At 42.7% G+C, this 19,258-nt stretch overlaps 1 protein-coding gene across 1 annotated transcript in view; it reads left to right on the top strand.

Moving 5' to 3' along the window:
* The first annotated feature begins 16,959 nt into the window (after window positions 1-16,959).
* FAM83B (family with sequence similarity 83 member B) overlaps window positions 16,960-19,258 on the top strand; it is a 69,807-nt gene continuing 67,508 nt past the window's right edge. Inside the window, exon 1 of the mRNA XM_038748993.1 lies at window positions 16,960-17,403. Coding sequence (XP_038604921.1) covers window positions 16,960-17,403 — 444 coding nt within the window. The remainder of the gene's footprint in view (window positions 17,404-19,258) is intronic.

The raw sequence follows: 19,258 nt of genomic DNA, 5'->3' as shown, positions 1-19,258 counted from the left end.
AGAAGTGAAGTGACTTTCCCAAGGTTATACAGCCGACAAGTGGTGGAGCTGGGATTAGAACCCATGACCTTCCGACTCCCAGGCCTGGACACCTTGGTTGGCAGCCCGACATCCCAGCCCGCACCAAGTCTTGGGATCTGACATGGAGCGGGGACCACCCTCTAGGTCTGGACTCTGCCTCCGGGGACTTTCTCTGAGCCTGGATGGGGCACCATCGGGTGTCTCTTTTCTCCTGGATCCCTGCTGCCCAGGTGCTGGAAAATGGGTTGTGAAGGAGGGGCTCTCTGGAGCAGAATCAGAGATGGAGCATGCCTGGAGGTGGAGAAAGGGAAACTGTTGGACACCTTCCTTCCCTGGCTCCAAGACAGCTATTCTCCCCACCTCTGGTAATGCCACCGAATGTTCCAAAGCCTGTTTTCCACTGTGGTTTCTGAGCATTTCACCAAAGTTCTGAATTTGTATGTTCTCACAGCACCTCTGGGATAATGGAGGCAGAGAGTGGTTAATTTTTCTTTTGATGGTTTTGCAGTGCTGGAAGCAGGAGAATGTTTTTAAAGGGAATTTCCATGTAAAATTTTAGTGTTGGCTCTGCCTAGAGCAAACTAAAGTTAATTACTGACCTAAAGTTAAGAGGTGATTCCTTTAAGGCCAGCAGGATCAACACCTGCCCTAGAGATCCTGACTTCAGCATGTCCTTCCCTCCTTCCCCGCCCAGATTACCAAACTGTATCTGGGCTGTTCCTCCTCCCACCCCACACTGCCTCCAGGGCCCTTAGAACAATCCCCAGAGACCAGGCAGACTGGTGGGAAATACAGGGCTGTCCACAGTAGCTGCAGCATTGTAAACTTTGCGAGGGAAGGGATCGTTTCTATCAACTGTTTTATTAAACTCTCCCAAGCACTAAGTACAGTGCTCTGCCCAGGGTAAGTGTTCAGTAAATAGGATTGATTGACTGATTAGGTTCCTGGGCCAACCGTTGGGGCTGAAGAGGGCCATACTATCCAGTTGGTATCAACTAAATCAAGCACGTTTTGGTAAATGAGATTTAAAGTACTAGGATTATATTTCAACTGGTTTGTAGATGAGGTAGGTTTTAACCTGCTAAGTCTTGAGCAGATTCTGGGGACTTTTATCAGCCTATCATTAGATTTGGACAGTCCTGCTTGGGAGCGGCAGGGTACTGTCAGTACCGTATACCTTCCACCAAATTGTGCTAATCACTAGACAAAATTGTTCATAAATCAATCAGGGGTATTTTTAAGTCCTTTTGGTGTGCAGAGAATCAATCAATCAATCAATCGTATTTATTGAGCGCTTACTGTGTGCAGAGCACTGTACTAAGCACTTGGGAAGTACAAGTTGGCAACATATGGAGACAGTCCCTACCCAACAGTGGGCTCACAGTCTAGCACAGTACAACAGAGTTGGTAGACATGATCCTTGCCCTCAAGGAGTGTACAACCTAGTGATGAATGTTTTGGGGCTAGATCACTAATTTCTCACTTAGTGAACCTCTCAAAGGCAGAGTGTGAAGTCAAATGTCCTCTTAATAATTTCCTCTTGAGTGCTTTCCCTAAAGGATTCTGTTCCAGGGCACCACCAGAAAGCTAAAAATGTGATGATTATTCCCTTAGCAAGGATTAAGTGATCTCTAAGATCTCTCCAGTTTATGTGCTATTTTAGTGCAAAAAGCACAGGCCTGGAGATTAGATGATACAATCCTACTACTACTACTACTACTACTACTACTACTACTACTACTACTACTACTATCATCAATCATCATCAATCGTATTTATTGAGCGCTTACTGTGTGCAGAGCACTGTACTAAGTGCTTGGGAAGTACAAGTTGGCAACATATAGAGACAGTCCCTACCCAACAGTGGGCTTACAGTCTAAAAGGGGGAGACAGAGAACAAAACCAAACATACTAACAAAATAAAATAAATAGAATAGATATGTACAAGTAAAATAAATTAATAAATAAATAGAGTAATAAATATGTACAAACATATATACATATATACAGGTGTTGTGGGGAAGGGAAGGAGATAAGATGGGGGGATGGAGGGGGGAGGAGGAGGAGAGGAAGGAAGGGGCTCAGTCTGGGAAGGCCTCCTGGAGTAGGTGAGCTCTCAGTAGGGCCTTGAAGGGAGGAAGAGAGCTAGCTTGGTGGGTGGGCAGAGGGAGGGCATTCCAGGCCAGGGGGATGACGTGGGCTGGGGGTCGATGGTGGGACAGGCGAGAACGAGGTATGGTGAGGAGATTAGTGGCAGAGGAGCGGAGGGGGCGGGGTGGGCTGTAGAAGGAGAGAAGGGAGGTGAGGTAGGAGGGGGCGAGGTGATGGACAGCCTTGAAGCCGAGGGTGAGGAATTTCTGCCTGATGCGCAGATTGATTGGTAGCCACTGGAGATTTTTGAGGAGTACTACTACTACTACTGCTGCTAATAATATTAGTTTTTGTTAAGCATTTACTCTGTGCCAAATACTCTACTAAGCACTGGGGAAGATACAAGTTAATCAGGTCAGACACAATCCTGGTCCCTCAAGGAGCTCAGTCTCTGAATGAGGGAGAAAAAGTACTGAATTCTCATTTTTCCAATGAGGAAATGAGGCACTAAGAAGTGAGTAGACTTGCCCAAGGCCACATTGTGTGAAAATGGCAGAACTGTGAATACCCCAGGTCCTCTGACTTAGGGCCCCAAGCTCTTTCCACTTGGCCAAACTGCCCCAGCTCTGCCATATATCTATTGTGCAACCTAAGGCAAGTCATTTTATTTCTCTGTGCCTCAGTTTACTCATCTGTAGAGTAGGGATTCAATACATATTCTCCCTTCTACTTAAACTGCGGGTCTCATCTTGAATAGGGATGGTGTCCCCCCAGTTAGTATCTACCCTAGCACTTAGTTCAGTATTTGACACATAATAAATGCTTAACAATTATTTATTATTATTATTATTATTATTTTATGAGTGCACACACTCAGCTAAATATGCTTCAGGGGTATGCTTGTTTGGGATTCCCTAATAAGTACTCATCCAGATTTTACCCTGGTGAAGCAGCCTGGCCTAGCGGATAAAGCACAGTCCTGGGAGTCAGAAGAGCCTGGGCTCTAATCCTGGCTCCTCTACTTCATTAATTCATTCAATCATATTTATTGAGTGCTTGCTGTGTGCAGAGCACTGTACTAAGAGCTTGGAAAAGTATGATATAACAATAAACACACACATCCCCTATCCACAGCGAGCCACTTGTCTGTTCCCTTACTTTGGGTCAGTCATTTCACTTCTTTGTACTTCAGTTACCTCCTCTATCAAATGTATATTAAGACTACAAATCCCATATGGCACAGGGACTGTGTCCAACCTGATTACTTTGTATGGACCCCAGCTTAAGTCAATGCCTGACACATAGTAAGTGCTTAAGCAAATACCATTGTTATTATTATTATTAATACTATACCCCTCAAGACTGTGAGCTCTTTGTGGAAAGGGAATGTGTCTACCCACTCTGTTGTATTGTACTCTCCTAAGTGTTTATACAGTGCTCTGAACACAGTAAGCATTTAATAAATGTGACTGATTGATTTGCAAAGTTAAATCTGGTCTCAGTCTGGTTGTAATAAATGTAAGATTTATTTGGAAAAAATACATTTGCCAATTGTGGCTTAGTGGATAGAGCACAGACCGTTAAATTAGAAGAACCTGGGTTCTAATCCTTTCTGCTATGTGACTTTGGGCAAGTGAGTCCACTTCTCTGTGCCTCAGTACCTCATCTGTAAAATGGTGGTTAAAACTCTGAGCCCCAAGTGCTACATGTACTGTGTCCAACCTGATTAGCTTGTATCTATTCCAGCCTTTAGGACAGTGCCTGGCATACAGTAAGCACTTTAGAAATGTCAAAAAAATCGTAGCCAGCATTTAATACAAGAAGAATTTGAATTGCTTTGTTTTTTTTGTTTTAGAGAGGGAAAAGTTCCTCCTATTTAGAAGTTTTCCAAAGCACACAAAGAGTTCAGATTTCCTAAACTAGAGCCAGCTAATTAATGGTTTCAAACTCTTATAAAACCATCCCTCCAAGAACTTTTAGTGATGTATCATCAGAATGTCTCTCATACTCTGGAACCCAAGTATTACTCACTTGGGAGGTAAAAGCAGTTTAAAACATGCTGCAGACAACATCTTCCACCTCAGTGACTGTAATAGAATCAGCCAGCGTGGGGATTTTAGTTTGTGCTGTCACTCATATACAAGGCACTGATGTCTTTAATTTCTAACAACAGGTTGCTCCATATACTTAGTCTCATCTGACTCGTTAAACAGCTGCTCTCTGCTGGTTTAATGACATTGGTTTTCTCAAGGAAATCTAACTTCTGGTAGGTTTCTGATGGAGAAGGAAAAGAAAACTAGCACAATTGTCCTTAAAGTAAAAAGCCATCGGAAAACTGTGTTACAGGTCATTATGTTTCTTGTATAAAATATACACACTGTTTAAATAGTTTAAGCTCATTAAAATAAGCCTTGCGTGAGATACAAGCCTATCGAGCATCCATTAAATAGATCACCTATTGGAGAGGCCTACAGCCTCAGATATGGCCTCCAAAATGGATCGGAGCAGTTACAAAACTATAGGCTGTTTGCAAATAGTCTGTGAGCCCTTTGTTTCTAGACTGTAAGCCTGTTGTTCGGCAGGGATTGTCTCTATTTGTTGCTGAATTGTACTTTCCAAGTGCTTTGTACAGTGCTCTGCACACAGGAAGTACTCAATAAATACGATTGAATGAATGAATAGAGGGTAAGCTGACTCCTTGTTTTGTTTTGTTGTTTGTTTCCCCATTCTAGACTGTGAGTCCATTTTTGGGTAGGGACTGTCTCTATATGTTGCTGATTTGTACTTCCCAAGCTCTTAGTACAGTGCTTTGCACACAGTCAGCGCTCAATAAATACGATTTAATGAATGACTGTTTTTCAGAAGGAGGATCCAGGGAGACCAGAGCCAGATATTCAGTGGGAAGTAGACAGTAAGATTCTTGAGGGCAGGGATCAGGGACAACCAACTCTGTTGTATTGTCCTCCCCCAAGTGCTTAATACAGTGCTCTGCCCACAGTAAGCACTCAACGATTGCCATTGATTGACTGAGGTCTAGGGTGAAATTGGTGGTAGATTCTGATGCTATCAGGAACATTTAGCCCATAAGCTTCCTGGATCATTTTTCTATAAAAAACTTTATTTCACATCTCCTCACTTAAAAACTTCCAGGGATTGCCCACCCACCTCTGTATCAAACAGAAATTCCTTACTATCTGTTTTAAAGCACTAAATCAGCTTGCCCCCATCTACCTTATCTCATTTATTTCCTACTACATCCCCAGCCACACACTTCATTCCTCCAGTGCCAATCTACTCATTGTACCTTAAGCTTGTCCATCTCACTGCTGCTCTCTTGCTCACATCCTACTTCTGGTCCGGAATTCCCCCCTCCCCCTTGTTTCGGACAGATCTCCACTCCCTCCACCTTCAAAGTCTTATTAAAATCACATCTCCCCAGGAGGCCTTCCCTGACTAAGCCCTTATTTCCCTGCTCTTCCCTAGAAGAAGCATGGTGTAGTGGATGGAACACAGGTCTGGGGGTCAGAAGGTCATGGGTTCTAATCCCGACTCAGCCACTGTCTGCTGTGTGACCTTGGACAAGTGATTTCACTTGTCTGTGCTTCAGGTACCTCATCTGTAAAGTGGGGATTGAGACTGTGTGCCCTGTGTGGGACAGGAACTCTGTCCACCTTGATTTGCTTGTATCCACCCAGTGTTTAGTACAGTGACTGGCACATAGTAAGCCCTTAACAAATGCTCTTATCATCATCAGCAGCAGCAGCATCATCTTTCTCCCTTTACGTCACCCATACACTTGTATCTATCTTTTAAGCACTTGATATTCACGCCACCCTCAGTCCTTCTGTACATATCTGTCATTTATTTGTTTATATTGATGTATGTCTCCTCCTCTAGATTGTGATTAACAGGAAACAAGTCTCACAACCCTGCTATAGTGTACTCTCCCAAGCACTTAGTTCAGTGCTCTACACTCAGTGTTCAATCAATGCCACCGACTGATTGATCGATAAGCACAATGTTCCCAGGATCCAGGTTTTAGAACCCTTATGGGAAAATGGAATGGGATAACCTCGTTGAAATTAAAACAATATGACTATTCTACACCCCACTGGGGTTGGGATGGGAAGGAGGTAAAGCAAACAGAAGTAGGGGAAAATCCGCTGGTTGTATGGCATCAGTGATGGAGATCTCTGAAAGAAGTCCTTCCTAGAGGACTTCCTACCTCACCTCCCTTCTCTCCTTCTACAGCTCTGCCCTCACCCTCCGCTCCTCTGCCGCTAATCTCCTCACTGTGCCTCGTTCTCGCCTGTCCCGCCGTCAACTCCCGGCCTACGTCCTCCCCGTGGCCTGGAATACCCTCCCTCTGTCCATCTGCCAAGCTAGCTCTCTTCCTCCCTTCAAGGCCCTACTGAGAGCTCACCTCCTTCAGGAGGCCTTCCCAGACTGAGCCCCCTCCTTCCTCTCCCCCTCCTCCCCCCTCTGTCCCCCCATCTTACTTCCCTTCCCCACAGCACCTGTATATATGTATATATTTGTACATATTTATTACTCTATTTATTTTACTTGTACATATCCTATTTATTTTATTTTGTTAATATGTTTTGTTTTGTTCTCTGTCTCCCCCTTCTAGACTGTGAGCCCACTGTTGGGTAGGGACCATCTCTGTATGTTGCCAACTTGTACTTTCCAAGCGCTTAGTACAGTGCTCTGCACACAGTAAGCACTCAATAAATACAATTGATTGATTGATTGATTAGAGTATTTTGCATGATGGCCAGGCCCCACAGGAATGGGGATCCTCCTGTTCCTGGGCCATGTGTAGAGATTGTAATGACTTTCCCTAGATTGTAAACTCAAGCCAGTTGTTGTGGGCTGTGAAGTCCTCAATGGTTCCTGACACAGCTACTCTGGCACCCGCCTGCTTGATTAATAATAATAATAATGACATTATTAAGTACTTACTATGCACAAAGCACTGTTCTAAGCACTGGGGAGGTTACAAGGTGATCACATTGTCCCATGTGGGGTTCACAGTCGTAATCCTCATTTTACAGATGAGGTAACTGAGGCACAGAGAAGTTAAGCGACTTGCCCAAAGCCACACAGCTGACAAGTGGCAGAGCTGGGTTTTGAACCCATGACCTTTGACTCCAAAGCCTGTGCTCTTTCCACTGAGCCACGTTGGTTATGGGGCTAAATCTGAGCAGACATCATGGCACGGTCGCCATGTAGAATTATTGCCTGTCCTTACCATGTCCTGCACCCCTGGTCACCTCTTGAAGTTTGCCCCCACTACCGTAACGGTAACACGACTAGCAGGGATTAGAGCATATGAGTGGCATTCCCCAAACACATCATGATAAGCAATTCCTTCTCTTGGGATCTCTGTCCCTAAGTCTTCTTGGCTGGACCAAGGCTCATCCATCGTTTATGGTGGGAGACGCTGTCAGTCATCATGTGGTGCTTGGTACCCACCGGATTTAGTCTTTGATTCCTGCCAGTAGTATAGATACTGATACTGCACCAGTCTCATGGCCCCGCAGGGGAAATAGGTGCCACCTTCCAGGAAGCATACTGCCATTCATTCATTCATTCCTTCAATCAATCATATTTATTGAGTGCTTACTGTGTGCAGAGCACTGTACTAAGTGCTTGGGAAGTACTCTCCTTGAGGTTGTGTAGTTGGAGAAGAATCGGTCCAGTTCCTGGGCCATGTGTAGAGATTGTAATGACTTTCCCTAGATTGTAAGCTCACTGTGGGCAGGGAATGTCTCTGTTATATGGTGTTGTACCCTCCCAAGAGGTTAGTACAGTGCTCTGCATAGAGTAAGCACTCAATGCATAGAGTAAGCACTCAATAAAAACTGCTGATTAGCACGTCGCTGACATTACTCAGTGCTATTTCTGGTAGTACCCATTACTACTGCTCTGGGCTGACAGTGGTTCTGCCACCTCACCTCCAGGGTTTCTGGCTTGGGTCTGTTCCCCATTTTTGGGAACCCCTGGAGTGATTGAGACCCATCTTCCTACAGCTCCACAAAAGGGGAACTGGCTCATAGAGGCATATTCCCCCTGACATCTTCAGGAAGACCTGGATCCTGACCAAGCACCTGAGCATCTCTGCTCCTTGGGTTGTGCAATTTGAGAGACCAGAATGTGTTACATCGATTCTTAACTTGACTGAGGCTGGTAACTAGAGCCTGACTTTCTTTTTCCTGTTACTGCCTTCACTTCTCTTATCACAGTGCTCCAGCACTTAGAACAGTGTTTTGCACATAGTAAGCGCTTAATAAATGCCATTATTATTATTATTATTATTATTATTATTATTATTATTATCATACACTCATGCCCTTGGGGAGCTTATCTGCTCCCTCAGCTTCAATACCATCTCTATGCAGAAGACTACCAAATCCATCTAACTAGCCCTGACCTCTCTCCTTCCCGGCAGTGTTTCATATCCTCTTGACTCCAGGATACCCCTAACTGTATATCCCTCCTCCAACTCAATATGTCCAAAGTGGAAATCCTCATCTTCCCTCCCAAATTTTCTCTTCCTCCTAGCTTTCTCATCACAGTTGCCACCATCTTCTCTGTCTTCCAAGCATGGCACCATGGCATTTTCCTTGCCTCCTCCATTTCTTTCTCAAACCTGTATTTTCAGTCTGTCACAAATCCTGTTTGTTCTTCCTACACAGCATTTATAGAATCCCCCTTCCTCTCCATCCAAACTACCAAAACATACTTGTCATATTCCAACTCGATTACTGCATCAGCCTCCTTGCTGATCTCCCTGCCTCCTTTCTCTCCCAGTTCCAGTCCATATTTCACTCTGCTGCTTGCTTTTTCTACAATTATCATTCTGCAAATGTCTTCCCACTCCTCAAAAACATATAATGAGTGCACATTAAGAAGAAACTTCAGCTTTAAGGTACTCAATTTACTTCATCCCATGTATTCTCTCTCTTTTCCCACTCTTTCCACTCCACTCCAGGTGGCAGATCTCATTCACCTCAAGCTAAGCTACCTATTGTGCCTCATTCTTGTTTCTCAGACAGCCAGTCTCTTGTTCACACACTCCCTTCTTCCTGAAACTCCCTCTTGTTTCATATCCAGCAGTCCACTGCTTTCATTCTGAGTCATTCTGAAATCATATATATTCATGTCTCCACCCTGAAATGCTACTTTGGCACTTCCATATCATATAGACTTTTGGGTACTCAGGGCTCTCCAGATACTTATACTCTTTTCCTTCCTCCTGCCAGTAATTTATTTTAATAACAGTGGTCTTTGTTAAGTGCCTGCTATGTGCCAAACAATGTACTAAGCTCTGGGGTGAATTCAAAACAATCAGTTCAGATACTGTCCATGTTGCACAGGGTGTTCACAGTCTAAGTATCTGTCATTTATTGGTGTTTACTGTGTGCAGAGTACTATACTAAGCCCTTGGGTGAGTATAATATAACAATATAATGACATATTCCCTGCTCACAATGACCTTACAGTTTAGAGGGGCAGACAAACACTAATATGAGTAAATAAATTATAGATATGTGCATAAGTGCTGAAGACCTGGGTGGGGGGATGAATAAAGGGAGCAAGTCATGGTGATGCAGAAGGGAGTGAAGGGGAAGGAAAGGAAGGAGAAGAGGTTCGATTCCCATTTTACAGATGAGGAAACTGCAGAAAAAAAAAAGTTAAATTGATATGTTAAACTGTGAGTGCTCCACAGCAAGCAGGTAGAGGAGCTGAGATTAGAACTCAGGTGTCCTGAATCCCAGTCCCAGGTTCTTTCCATTAGGTCATACTTCCTTCCATGTTCTAGCCACACTACCCATGCACTGAAGAGACTGGAGTGCAGTGACTTTTTACTAACTACCTGGACCGATAGAGAATTATTTTCCGCAAACCTTCCCTACATTATTTCATTTATTTCCTAAACATTATAAGATACAGGAAGTATATAATTTTCCAGACTTTTCAAATGGGGAAATCTAAGGTGAGGAGAGTCTAACGTTGTGGGCAGGGAATGTTTTTGTCAACTTTGTTATATTGTACTCTCCCAAGAGCATAATACAGTGCTCCACACACAGTAGCCACTCAATAAATATGATTGATTTACTGATTTAAGCAATTCCTTCTAGTGAAGGATTAGAATCAGTGTCTCATTATAACAAGATTTCCTTCTTTGTCATTGTAATGTGGCTGCATCCTAGCCTGCTTTCATTCAGCAGGGTTTAGTTGCTCTTCAGTAATAAAGGGAGAGATTTCGGAGCTACTTTGAAATCAGTGGGAGTTCTGCAATCAGCTACATGGGGGGCACACAAGAATAAAAGTAGCATGTACCAAAACAACACTAGGGAGCTGGTAAAATTACCATAACAAAGTGATCACCAAGAAAAGAATAATGTAAAAAGAAAACATTCCGCCTTCCCTTTGATTCTCACAGTGGCACTTTACAAGCAAATAGGATTCCAGGGAATCCAGCCAGGACCATTTTCTGGTTCTGTTCTTTTTTGCCTTTGTCTGTGACCAGTGCTGTCCTGTCTTGGCTCCCAGTCAAGTCAACATCTGCTCTGATTCACTGGGCCTATTCGTATCAGAAAATATTTTTGGGAATAAGTTGTTGACTTCTAATTGTGGCTCCAGTTTATTATCATTGTTAAATACATCCGTTGTCCGATATATGCCGAAGATTTCGGGTTGAAGATTACCTCTGTGATAGTGAAGTTTGCCTGTACATATGCCAATGTGGCTGAAGAAATCAGTAATACTTATTGACCATTCTCAGTTATATTACCTTACATTAATACTTTACAAAGTATCAAGAAGATTTCCAAGATTTCATAAAAGCACAAATAATAGTGCTTAGAACAGTGTTTGGCACATAGTAAGTGCTTAACAAATACCATTATTATTATTATTATACTTTTGTTGTGAGCGTATTTCTATTGGAATAGGTAAGGGTAAGATTCACTTCCAACTGATCAGGGTAGGACTCATAAAGCAGTTACACTCATTAATAATAAAAATTGTTTGATTGGTTAAATGTTTACTATGTGCCAAGTACTGTACTAAGCACTGGGGCAGGTACAAGATTATCAGGTTGAATACAGTCCCCATCCCATGCGAGACTCCCAGTGTAAGGGCTTTGAAGGAAGGGAGAAAATGATTTGACTGATCAACAGTGGAAAGGTGGTCCAAGCAGAGGAAACTGCTTGAGAGAATGTACGTAATGGGAGGACAGCAGAGGATGCAGGGGTATTTAGAGCCAAAAGTAATAGGTTGTTTCAGGTTGGCTTTTTGAGTGGATTTGGATGGACTTCCTGAGTAAGAGAACTGGAGCTTTGTCCCATTCTTATCATTTTTTAGGGTGGAGGGCTACAAACTACCCTAAAATGAGGGGATTTTTAGGGAATAAGGCAAAGGAGAAAAAACGACAGGTATTATACAAGATTCAGCAAACATTGGTTAATCATACTTGTATGCCACGGTTGCAGACCTTTAAAGTTTTTCTTTATATCTATAGGGATCAAAAGGTAGTAACCAATTTTCTGTACGGGCTTAAACAAACCTGGATTTATATGCATAATGTTAGGGTTTGCACAATAGTGACCCTCCCTAGGGTCCCTTAAACCAGTAATGAATCCTCCTGCTGAAATATTTTGAGTAATAACATGATTGACACCAGTGGATTACAGGCAAAATGACTCATGTATAACAGTGAAACTGTGGCAGCACATTTTGGAAAAATAAAATTTGCAACCCTATTTCATTCGATTAATTTAAACCCTACTTAGATTGCTTGCACAATCATTTTGAGCATTACTGAGTTATTCAAAACAGTGTTTTGTTACCGATAAACATGCTGCATTGATTGCTAAATTAATTCTGGAAAACCTACTCACTGAGAGAAGGAATAAATATAATACTTGTTTTCCCTGAATGTGTTAAGTCTGACTGTTTCCAATATCCTAACATTTTTTTTTTTTTTTTGCCATATGCCCTTTAGCTGCAGCCGCAGTAGTAATTGGATGTATTGAACCCCTACTGGGCATATCAAGCAAAAACTTCTCACTATTAGCTCAAAGCTCTCCATCACCTTGCCCCTTCTTATCTCACCTTCCTCATCTCCTTCTACATCCCAGCCCACACACTCCACACACTCTACACACTCCGCTGCTCCTCCATGCTAACCTTCTCGCTGTGCCTCGTTCCTGCCTGTCCCCGCTGTTGACCCCTGGCCCATGTCCTACCTCTGGCCTGGAATGCCCTCCTTCCTCCAATCTGCCAAACAATCACACTTCCCCACTTCAAAGCCCTACTGAAGTCTCACCTCCTCCAGGAAGCCTTCCCAGACAAAGCCCCCCTTTTCCTCTGCTCTTCCTCCTCTCCCCATGGCCCCAACTCACTCCCTTTGCTCTGCCCCCTCCCTTCCCACAGCACTTGTGTATATATGCACATATTTGTAATTCTATTTATTCATATTAATGATGTGTATATATCTATAATTCTATTGATTTATGTTGATGCTGTTGATGCCTGTTTACTTCTTTTGATGCCTGTCTCCCCCTTCTAGACTGTGAGCCCGTTGTGGGCAGGGAGACTGTGAGCCTGTTGTTGGGTAGGGACTGTCTCTATATGTTGCCAACTTATACTTCCCAAGCGCTTAGCACAGTGCTCTGCACACAGTAAGTGCTCAATAAATACGATTAAATGAATGAATTGTCTCTATTTGTTGCTGAATTGTACTTTCCAAGTGCTTAGTACAGTGCTCTGCACACAAGGTAAGTGCTAAGTAAATAAGACTGAGTGAATGATTGAATGTACTAAACCACTTGGAAAACAACAAAACAAGCAAGTGACACATTCCCTGCTCACAAGGAGTTTTCACACCAATGAGCAATAAGTATTTACAAACAAAGTAATCAAGATAATTGAATGCCCCTTTGAAAAAGTGCTGAAGGTAGGTATAATAAATAAGTTCTAGAATTGGCTGATGGGTTTATGTGACTTTGGTTGCTGGGTTTATTAGGGGAAAGCTTGTTGGAGGAAATGGACTTCGAGAAGGAGAAGTAGTACGAATTGTTTTTATTAAGTGCAATATTTGAGTGTGCAAAGCACTGCATTAAGCACTGGGAGAGAATGCACATGTGGGAATTAGTTATCATCCTTCAGGGGGCTCACAATTTACAAATACAAGAAACTGGTGACAGATACATAAGGAGAAATAAAATAAACCACTAAGGCAACAAAAAAACAAAAACAAGGATCAGTAGGGTAGTGGCTGGAACAGAATTCCAGCTCCATGTGGTTAGGGTCCACAATCACAATCACAGCTACAGCAGAAGCCATGACAGCCTTCCCGAGATTTAATGAAGGTGGCACCGTGCTGTGGCTGCTTTTTTCCTTCCTGTTTGTGGGGCAGGTGTGCAAGGCTGGTTGGGCTGGAGATTCTTCAGTCATGTGGAAGAGAGCCAGACTGGGCTCCCTGGGAGACAGTGTTGCTGTCCGCTGGAGGAGGCCCTCGGGGCATTAGATGTTGCAATGGGAAGGTGGGAATTCTTCCTAGTGCCTTAGATGGTCACAGCTCACAAATGCACAGGGCACAAATGGAGCCGCAGCCTTGGGAGCCACAATGCGTTTGGGGAGACAGTAGATTCCCAAAGGATTTGCTAAGCTGTTTGGCAGAGTGTCTTAAATTTGGTACACAGAGAGTGTTTGCTGGGAGCAGGCCTCTACAAGTAGCAATGAGTGGGACTTATGATATGTGAACCACCATGGTCTGAAGGTTCTGACTGTTCAGACTGGTGCCAGTCTTTCTCTCTTTTTTTTAAAGTATTGTTAAGTGCTTACTATGTGCCAGGCACTATACTAAGCACCAGGGTCACACAGCAGACAAGTAACCCAATTTGCACTTCCCAAGCACTCCAACTTGTACTTCCCAAGCGCTTAGTACAGTGCTCTGCACACAGTAAGCGCTCAATAAATACGGTTGAATGAATGAATGAATGAATGAAAGTGGTGGAGTCGGGATTAGAACCCAGGTCCTTCTGACTCCCAGGCCCATACTCTATCCACTAGGGAATGAATATATCTGATTTTTAAAAAATGATTTACCCAGACTCAAAAAAAGTCCATGCCCCTGTCAACATGCTGTTATTCCTATATAATATCCTCCATAGGCAGTTAGTTCTGGATCAGCTTTTTGAGTAAAGTTAGAGAAGCAGCATGACCTAATGAATAGAGCATGGGCTTTGGAGTCAAAAGGACCTCGGTTATGATCTGGCTTCGTCTTAATTACATCATTCATTCAGTTGTATTTATTGAGTGCTAACGGTGTGCAAAGCACATTCCCTGCCCACAGTGAGCTCACCTGTATAGTGCAAATTAAAACTATGAGCCCCATATGGGACATGGACTGTGTTCCAAGCTGATTATCTACCCCATCACTTAGTACAGTGCTTGGCACATATTAAGTTCTTAACATGTACATTAAAAAAAACCCCTCCCATTTCTCATTGAGTAGAGCCACCCGTAATTTAAGGGTGCACGGATCCACTGTGTCTCTCAAAATTTAATTGTAAAGTGGATTTAATCGATCCCATTAGTTCTCTGAAGCACCAAGAATCGCTGATGGAAGCATATATCAGGGACCTGAAGTTTGTCAGGGCTGTGATCTGAATTTTCATTTAAATAGCCAAGGAACAATGCTTATTGACCGTCGGGGTCATCTGGGGGTCTGATCACCATGATTCCCAGACTTAGAAATGGATATTTGGGGATAGAAGAGAGACACTTAAAACTTAGAAGTAGCTTATCGTTTTCCACACTGGATGGAAAAGAAGATGGACAATATTATTCATGATAAAAATAAAAAAAATCCAACATAAGGTGTTTTTTTGGTGAATAAAGCTCGTCATCACAGCTACAGCAACACATTTGAAGCCTTAGGCTTTTTTAGACACCACTCACTTCTCAGCACGGCTCATGTTACAGTTGACTTGAGTTATTTCATTGTATGACCACATCCTGTGCATGCCATAATACAACCTATAGGCCATTTGAACATAAAATATTCCCTTTCCTAAGATGGGTTGAATGATCTTTTGTTCTCATTCAATGCCATGTTATGCAGAGTTTTCTCTGCCACTAAACTGAGAAAGAAACTGCCCATCCCATTAATGGAGCAGGTTGTTGGGGTGTAGTGAACTCAGCCTCCCTGTCAGTTTATGAGGAACTATGGTGGCTATGTAAGCCCACCCATTCGTAGCAGTGTCATATCCCAAGCATAGAGAAATCAAACACTTTTCAAAAACAGAATGTGTAATATGAACCTTGCTTCTTCAAAGTTCTTACCACAGGTACATTGCCAACCCCTTTAGAGCATCCACCATGGGCAAGGTGCTGCTCTAAGTACTTGTCTTGTCCTCTCAGTTTGAGGCCTAGTTAAAGTTCCTTAGTCCCAGGCTAATTTGCCTGGCTTCCTTGGTGGGAATTCCTCCTTCTCCCTTTCCCCTCCTCTTTCCATTCTTCCCCTCACCTCCAGAAATTCAGAAAAAAAAAAAGAACTTTTCATCATGAATTTTTCATCATGTGTAAAATGGGGGTTAAATCCTACTTCCTCCTTTTTAGACTGTGAGCCCTAACCACATGGAATACAGGGACTGACTGTAACCTGATAACCTTGTGTCATTATCATTGGTGTTTATTGAGTGCTTACTGTGTGCAAGGCACTACAGTAAGCACTGTCTACCCCAGTGCTTAGAACGGTGCTTGGCACATAGTAAGTGCTTAGCAAATACCATGATTATTAAGTATTATATGTTCCAGACCCCAGAGGCGTGGGAGCAGTAGTAGCTAATGCTTTGGAGCTGAGGAGCAAGTTACCCTCCCAGGAGGGTTTCCTCCCAAATTAACATGGAAATGAAAACAAACAAGTGAGCTAGCTTGCTGCCACCTGATCTGATAGTCACAATTTGCAGCTCCTATTTTGGAAGAATCTGATGCAAGTATCATAAAAGGATTTCAAAATCTACCACCATGGATATGGAGCTTGGGAATTTATAGCAAATAGGAGTCCACTCATTATTTTATTTTCTTCTGAATATTTTGAGTTTCACAGAAGTGGTATTTAATAATTTAATGACTATATAAAAGGGAAGGTATTTTATAAGGAACAGAAAAAAAATCATAATTTGATTTTTTAAAAGTTAAAACAAATAAGTCCATTGGCTCTTTCAGAGCTTAAAGGTGGTAGAAGTAATTTAAATTTTAAAATCTGGACTTTAGAAACAAAGGCTATCTTTTCCTACTTGAGAAGCACAAAGAAGGAATTGATAACTAATCCTAAAAATGACGTTTTCAGAGATAGAACATGACCCAGAATCTGATGTGTGTTTGCGTGTCTGGATGTTCTGTTTTCAAATGTTGCTGACCGCTCCTTTCTGAATTGCCTATACTTCAAGATAGGTCTTTTTGTGGCTGCCATACATTTATTCCACATGAGATCTGTTTCTGCATTTGAACCTGCTTCTGTGTATCCCATTCTTCACAAAGCCTTGGCTTAGGCAGAACAAACCTCTCTCCTAATTGTGGTCAGGTGGGCTGCTCGATCTGCTGGAGTGGCAGATCAAAGGACAATCCATCAAAGATACAGCAGATTCCATAAACCCTTGGAATGAAGTACCTGCCATTTTGAAATATTGACAGCTGGAATAGACAAGAGACGTAGTATGTTTGGAATCAAGCAGCTCCTGATTTCTTTTTCTTCTCCTTTATTTCCCCAGATACAACTGACCACTGCTTGAATGGAATTGTAAGAGTGCCTGAATGCTCACAAAAATGGAGTCGTCATCCCTGCTGTCATCTTTAAATGATGAATGCAAATCAGATAACTACATCGAACCTCATTATAAGGAATGGTACCGCGTTGCTGTCGATACCTTGATTGAAAGCGGGCTAGAAGCATACCATGAATTTCTTGTCCAGGAGAGGTTTGCAGAGTTCCTAGCCGAGGAGGAAATTAATTATATCTTGAACAATGCTAAGAAATTTGCCCACAGTACAGGGCATGCCTGTGATAGTTCTTGTGATGATACTTCTTCGTCGGGAACTTACTGGCCCATGGAGTCTGACGTCGAAGCTCCGAACCTTGACCTCGGTTGGCCGTATGTGATGCCTGGGCTTTCTGGCAGCACACACATCGACCTGCTTTTCCATCCACCACGAGCACACCTTCTCACAATAAAGGAGACTATTCGGAAGATGATCAAAGAAGCAAGAAAGGTAAAATCATTTTGCACATGAATGCATGAGTTTGATACATCTAACATCTAACAGAAGGCTCCATTTACCTCACAAAGCGGCATATATTGGCAGTTCTTTCCACTGGAAATTGTCATATGGACAGGCAGTATGTTTCAGATCACCTGCTTCAGTGGAATAACTCTTAGAGGAAGCATTGTGACCTAGAACATGGACCTGGGAGTCAGAAGGGCCTGGGTTCTAATTTTGACTCTGCCGCTTGTGTGCTCTGTGACTTTAGGCAAGTCACTTAACTTCTCTGTGCCTCAGTTCCATCATCTGTCAAATGGGGATCAAGACTGTGAGCCTTATTGTGGGATGGGGACTGTGTCCAACCCATTTACCTTGTATCTACCCCAGCACTGAGAACAGTGCCTGGCACATAGTAACTGCTTAACAAATACCACAATAATTATTATTATTGAGACATGGGACAGTGTGACACTGAATGACCAATTTTATTATTACTATTACTATGATAGCATTTGTTAAGTGCTTACTATGTGTCAAGCACTATTCTAAACTACACATGTTAATCAGGTCAGACACAGTCCCCATCCCACATAGGATTCACAGTCTAAATTGGAGGGAGAAGGGGTTTTGATCGTTTTCATCATTCTACAGATGAGGAAACTGAGGTACAGAGATGTTGGTGACTTGCCCAAGGTCACTCAGCAGGGCAGAGCCAGGGTTAGAATCCAGGTCCTCTGACTCCCAGAAAAGTCTTTCCATAAGAGCCACTCTGCTTCAGGTGGAAAGACGTTAGCAATTCCCTCACCATTGGTGAACTTGTAATTCATTGCATAGTTTTTCCCCCAACACCCTCTGTGCATGCGTGCATGCAACATTACCCACTTCTATGCATCTTTTGTAGTTGTTGGCTTTTTCAAAGATCAAGTTTGCCGAAGTGCAAAACACTTCAGACCATTGTCATTTTCAGGGACTAGTCAGCTCCTCAGACCTGAGCCATCTAGGAGCCGTCTGGAAAGGCATAATATGCTCATGGATGGGGTGCGCACAGAGAATTACAAAACCAGTTTATCTGGCTTGTCCTCTTCTCTTTTAACATCTTGTCCTCTTCTCTGTTAACCAACAGAAATTATGCTGAAGTAGTGTCCTAGAAATGCTGAAAGACAAGGCTAGCAGTTTTGCCCTTAATGCTGAACCCTAAAAAGGTAGCTTAATTCTGTAAAAGCTTTGTTCATCAGCTTGTTGATAGATTAAGTGGGCGGGTGGGAGGCAGACGCAGGGAGTGCATGTTATTCCGAATTTCCGTCACCTAAAGAAGCACCAGGGCTGTACCAATGGAGGTATCAACAACTAAAGAGTAAAAGGATTAGAAGAGGCCAATCTTACAGAAAGCCAACATTGGAATTCACTGCTACTCCTTCCCTTTAGACTTGGAGAATGCTTCCCAGAGAAGTTTTGCATAGTACTGGAATAAGGCTAGAGAGACTGATGTAATTAGGATTATTCATTCATTCATTCATTCATTCAATCGTATTTATTGAGTGCTTACTGTGTTCAGAGCACTGTACTAAGCACTTGGGAAGTACAAGTCGGCAACATATTGAGACGGTCCCTACCCAACAACGGGCTCACATTCTAGAAGGGAGAGACAGACAACAAAACAAAACAAGTAGATAAGTGTCAAAACCATCAGAATATATAGAATTATAGCTATAGGCACATCATTAATAAAATAAATACAGTAATAAATATGTACAAGTAAAATAAATGGAGTAATGAATATGTACATATATATACAAGTGCTGTGGGGAGGGGAAGGAGGTAGAGTGGGAGGGTGTTGGGGAGGGGGAGAGGAAAAAGGGGGATT

This window comes from Tachyglossus aculeatus, chromosome 1 (assembly GCF_015852505.1).
Source record: "Tachyglossus aculeatus isolate mTacAcu1 chromosome 1, mTacAcu1.pri, whole genome shotgun sequence".
Taxonomy (NCBI): Eukaryota; Metazoa; Chordata; class Mammalia; order Monotremata; family Tachyglossidae; genus Tachyglossus; species Tachyglossus aculeatus.
The sequence above is the reverse complement of the archived record's forward strand: the minus strand, read 5'-3'. Positions and strand labels throughout refer to the sequence as shown.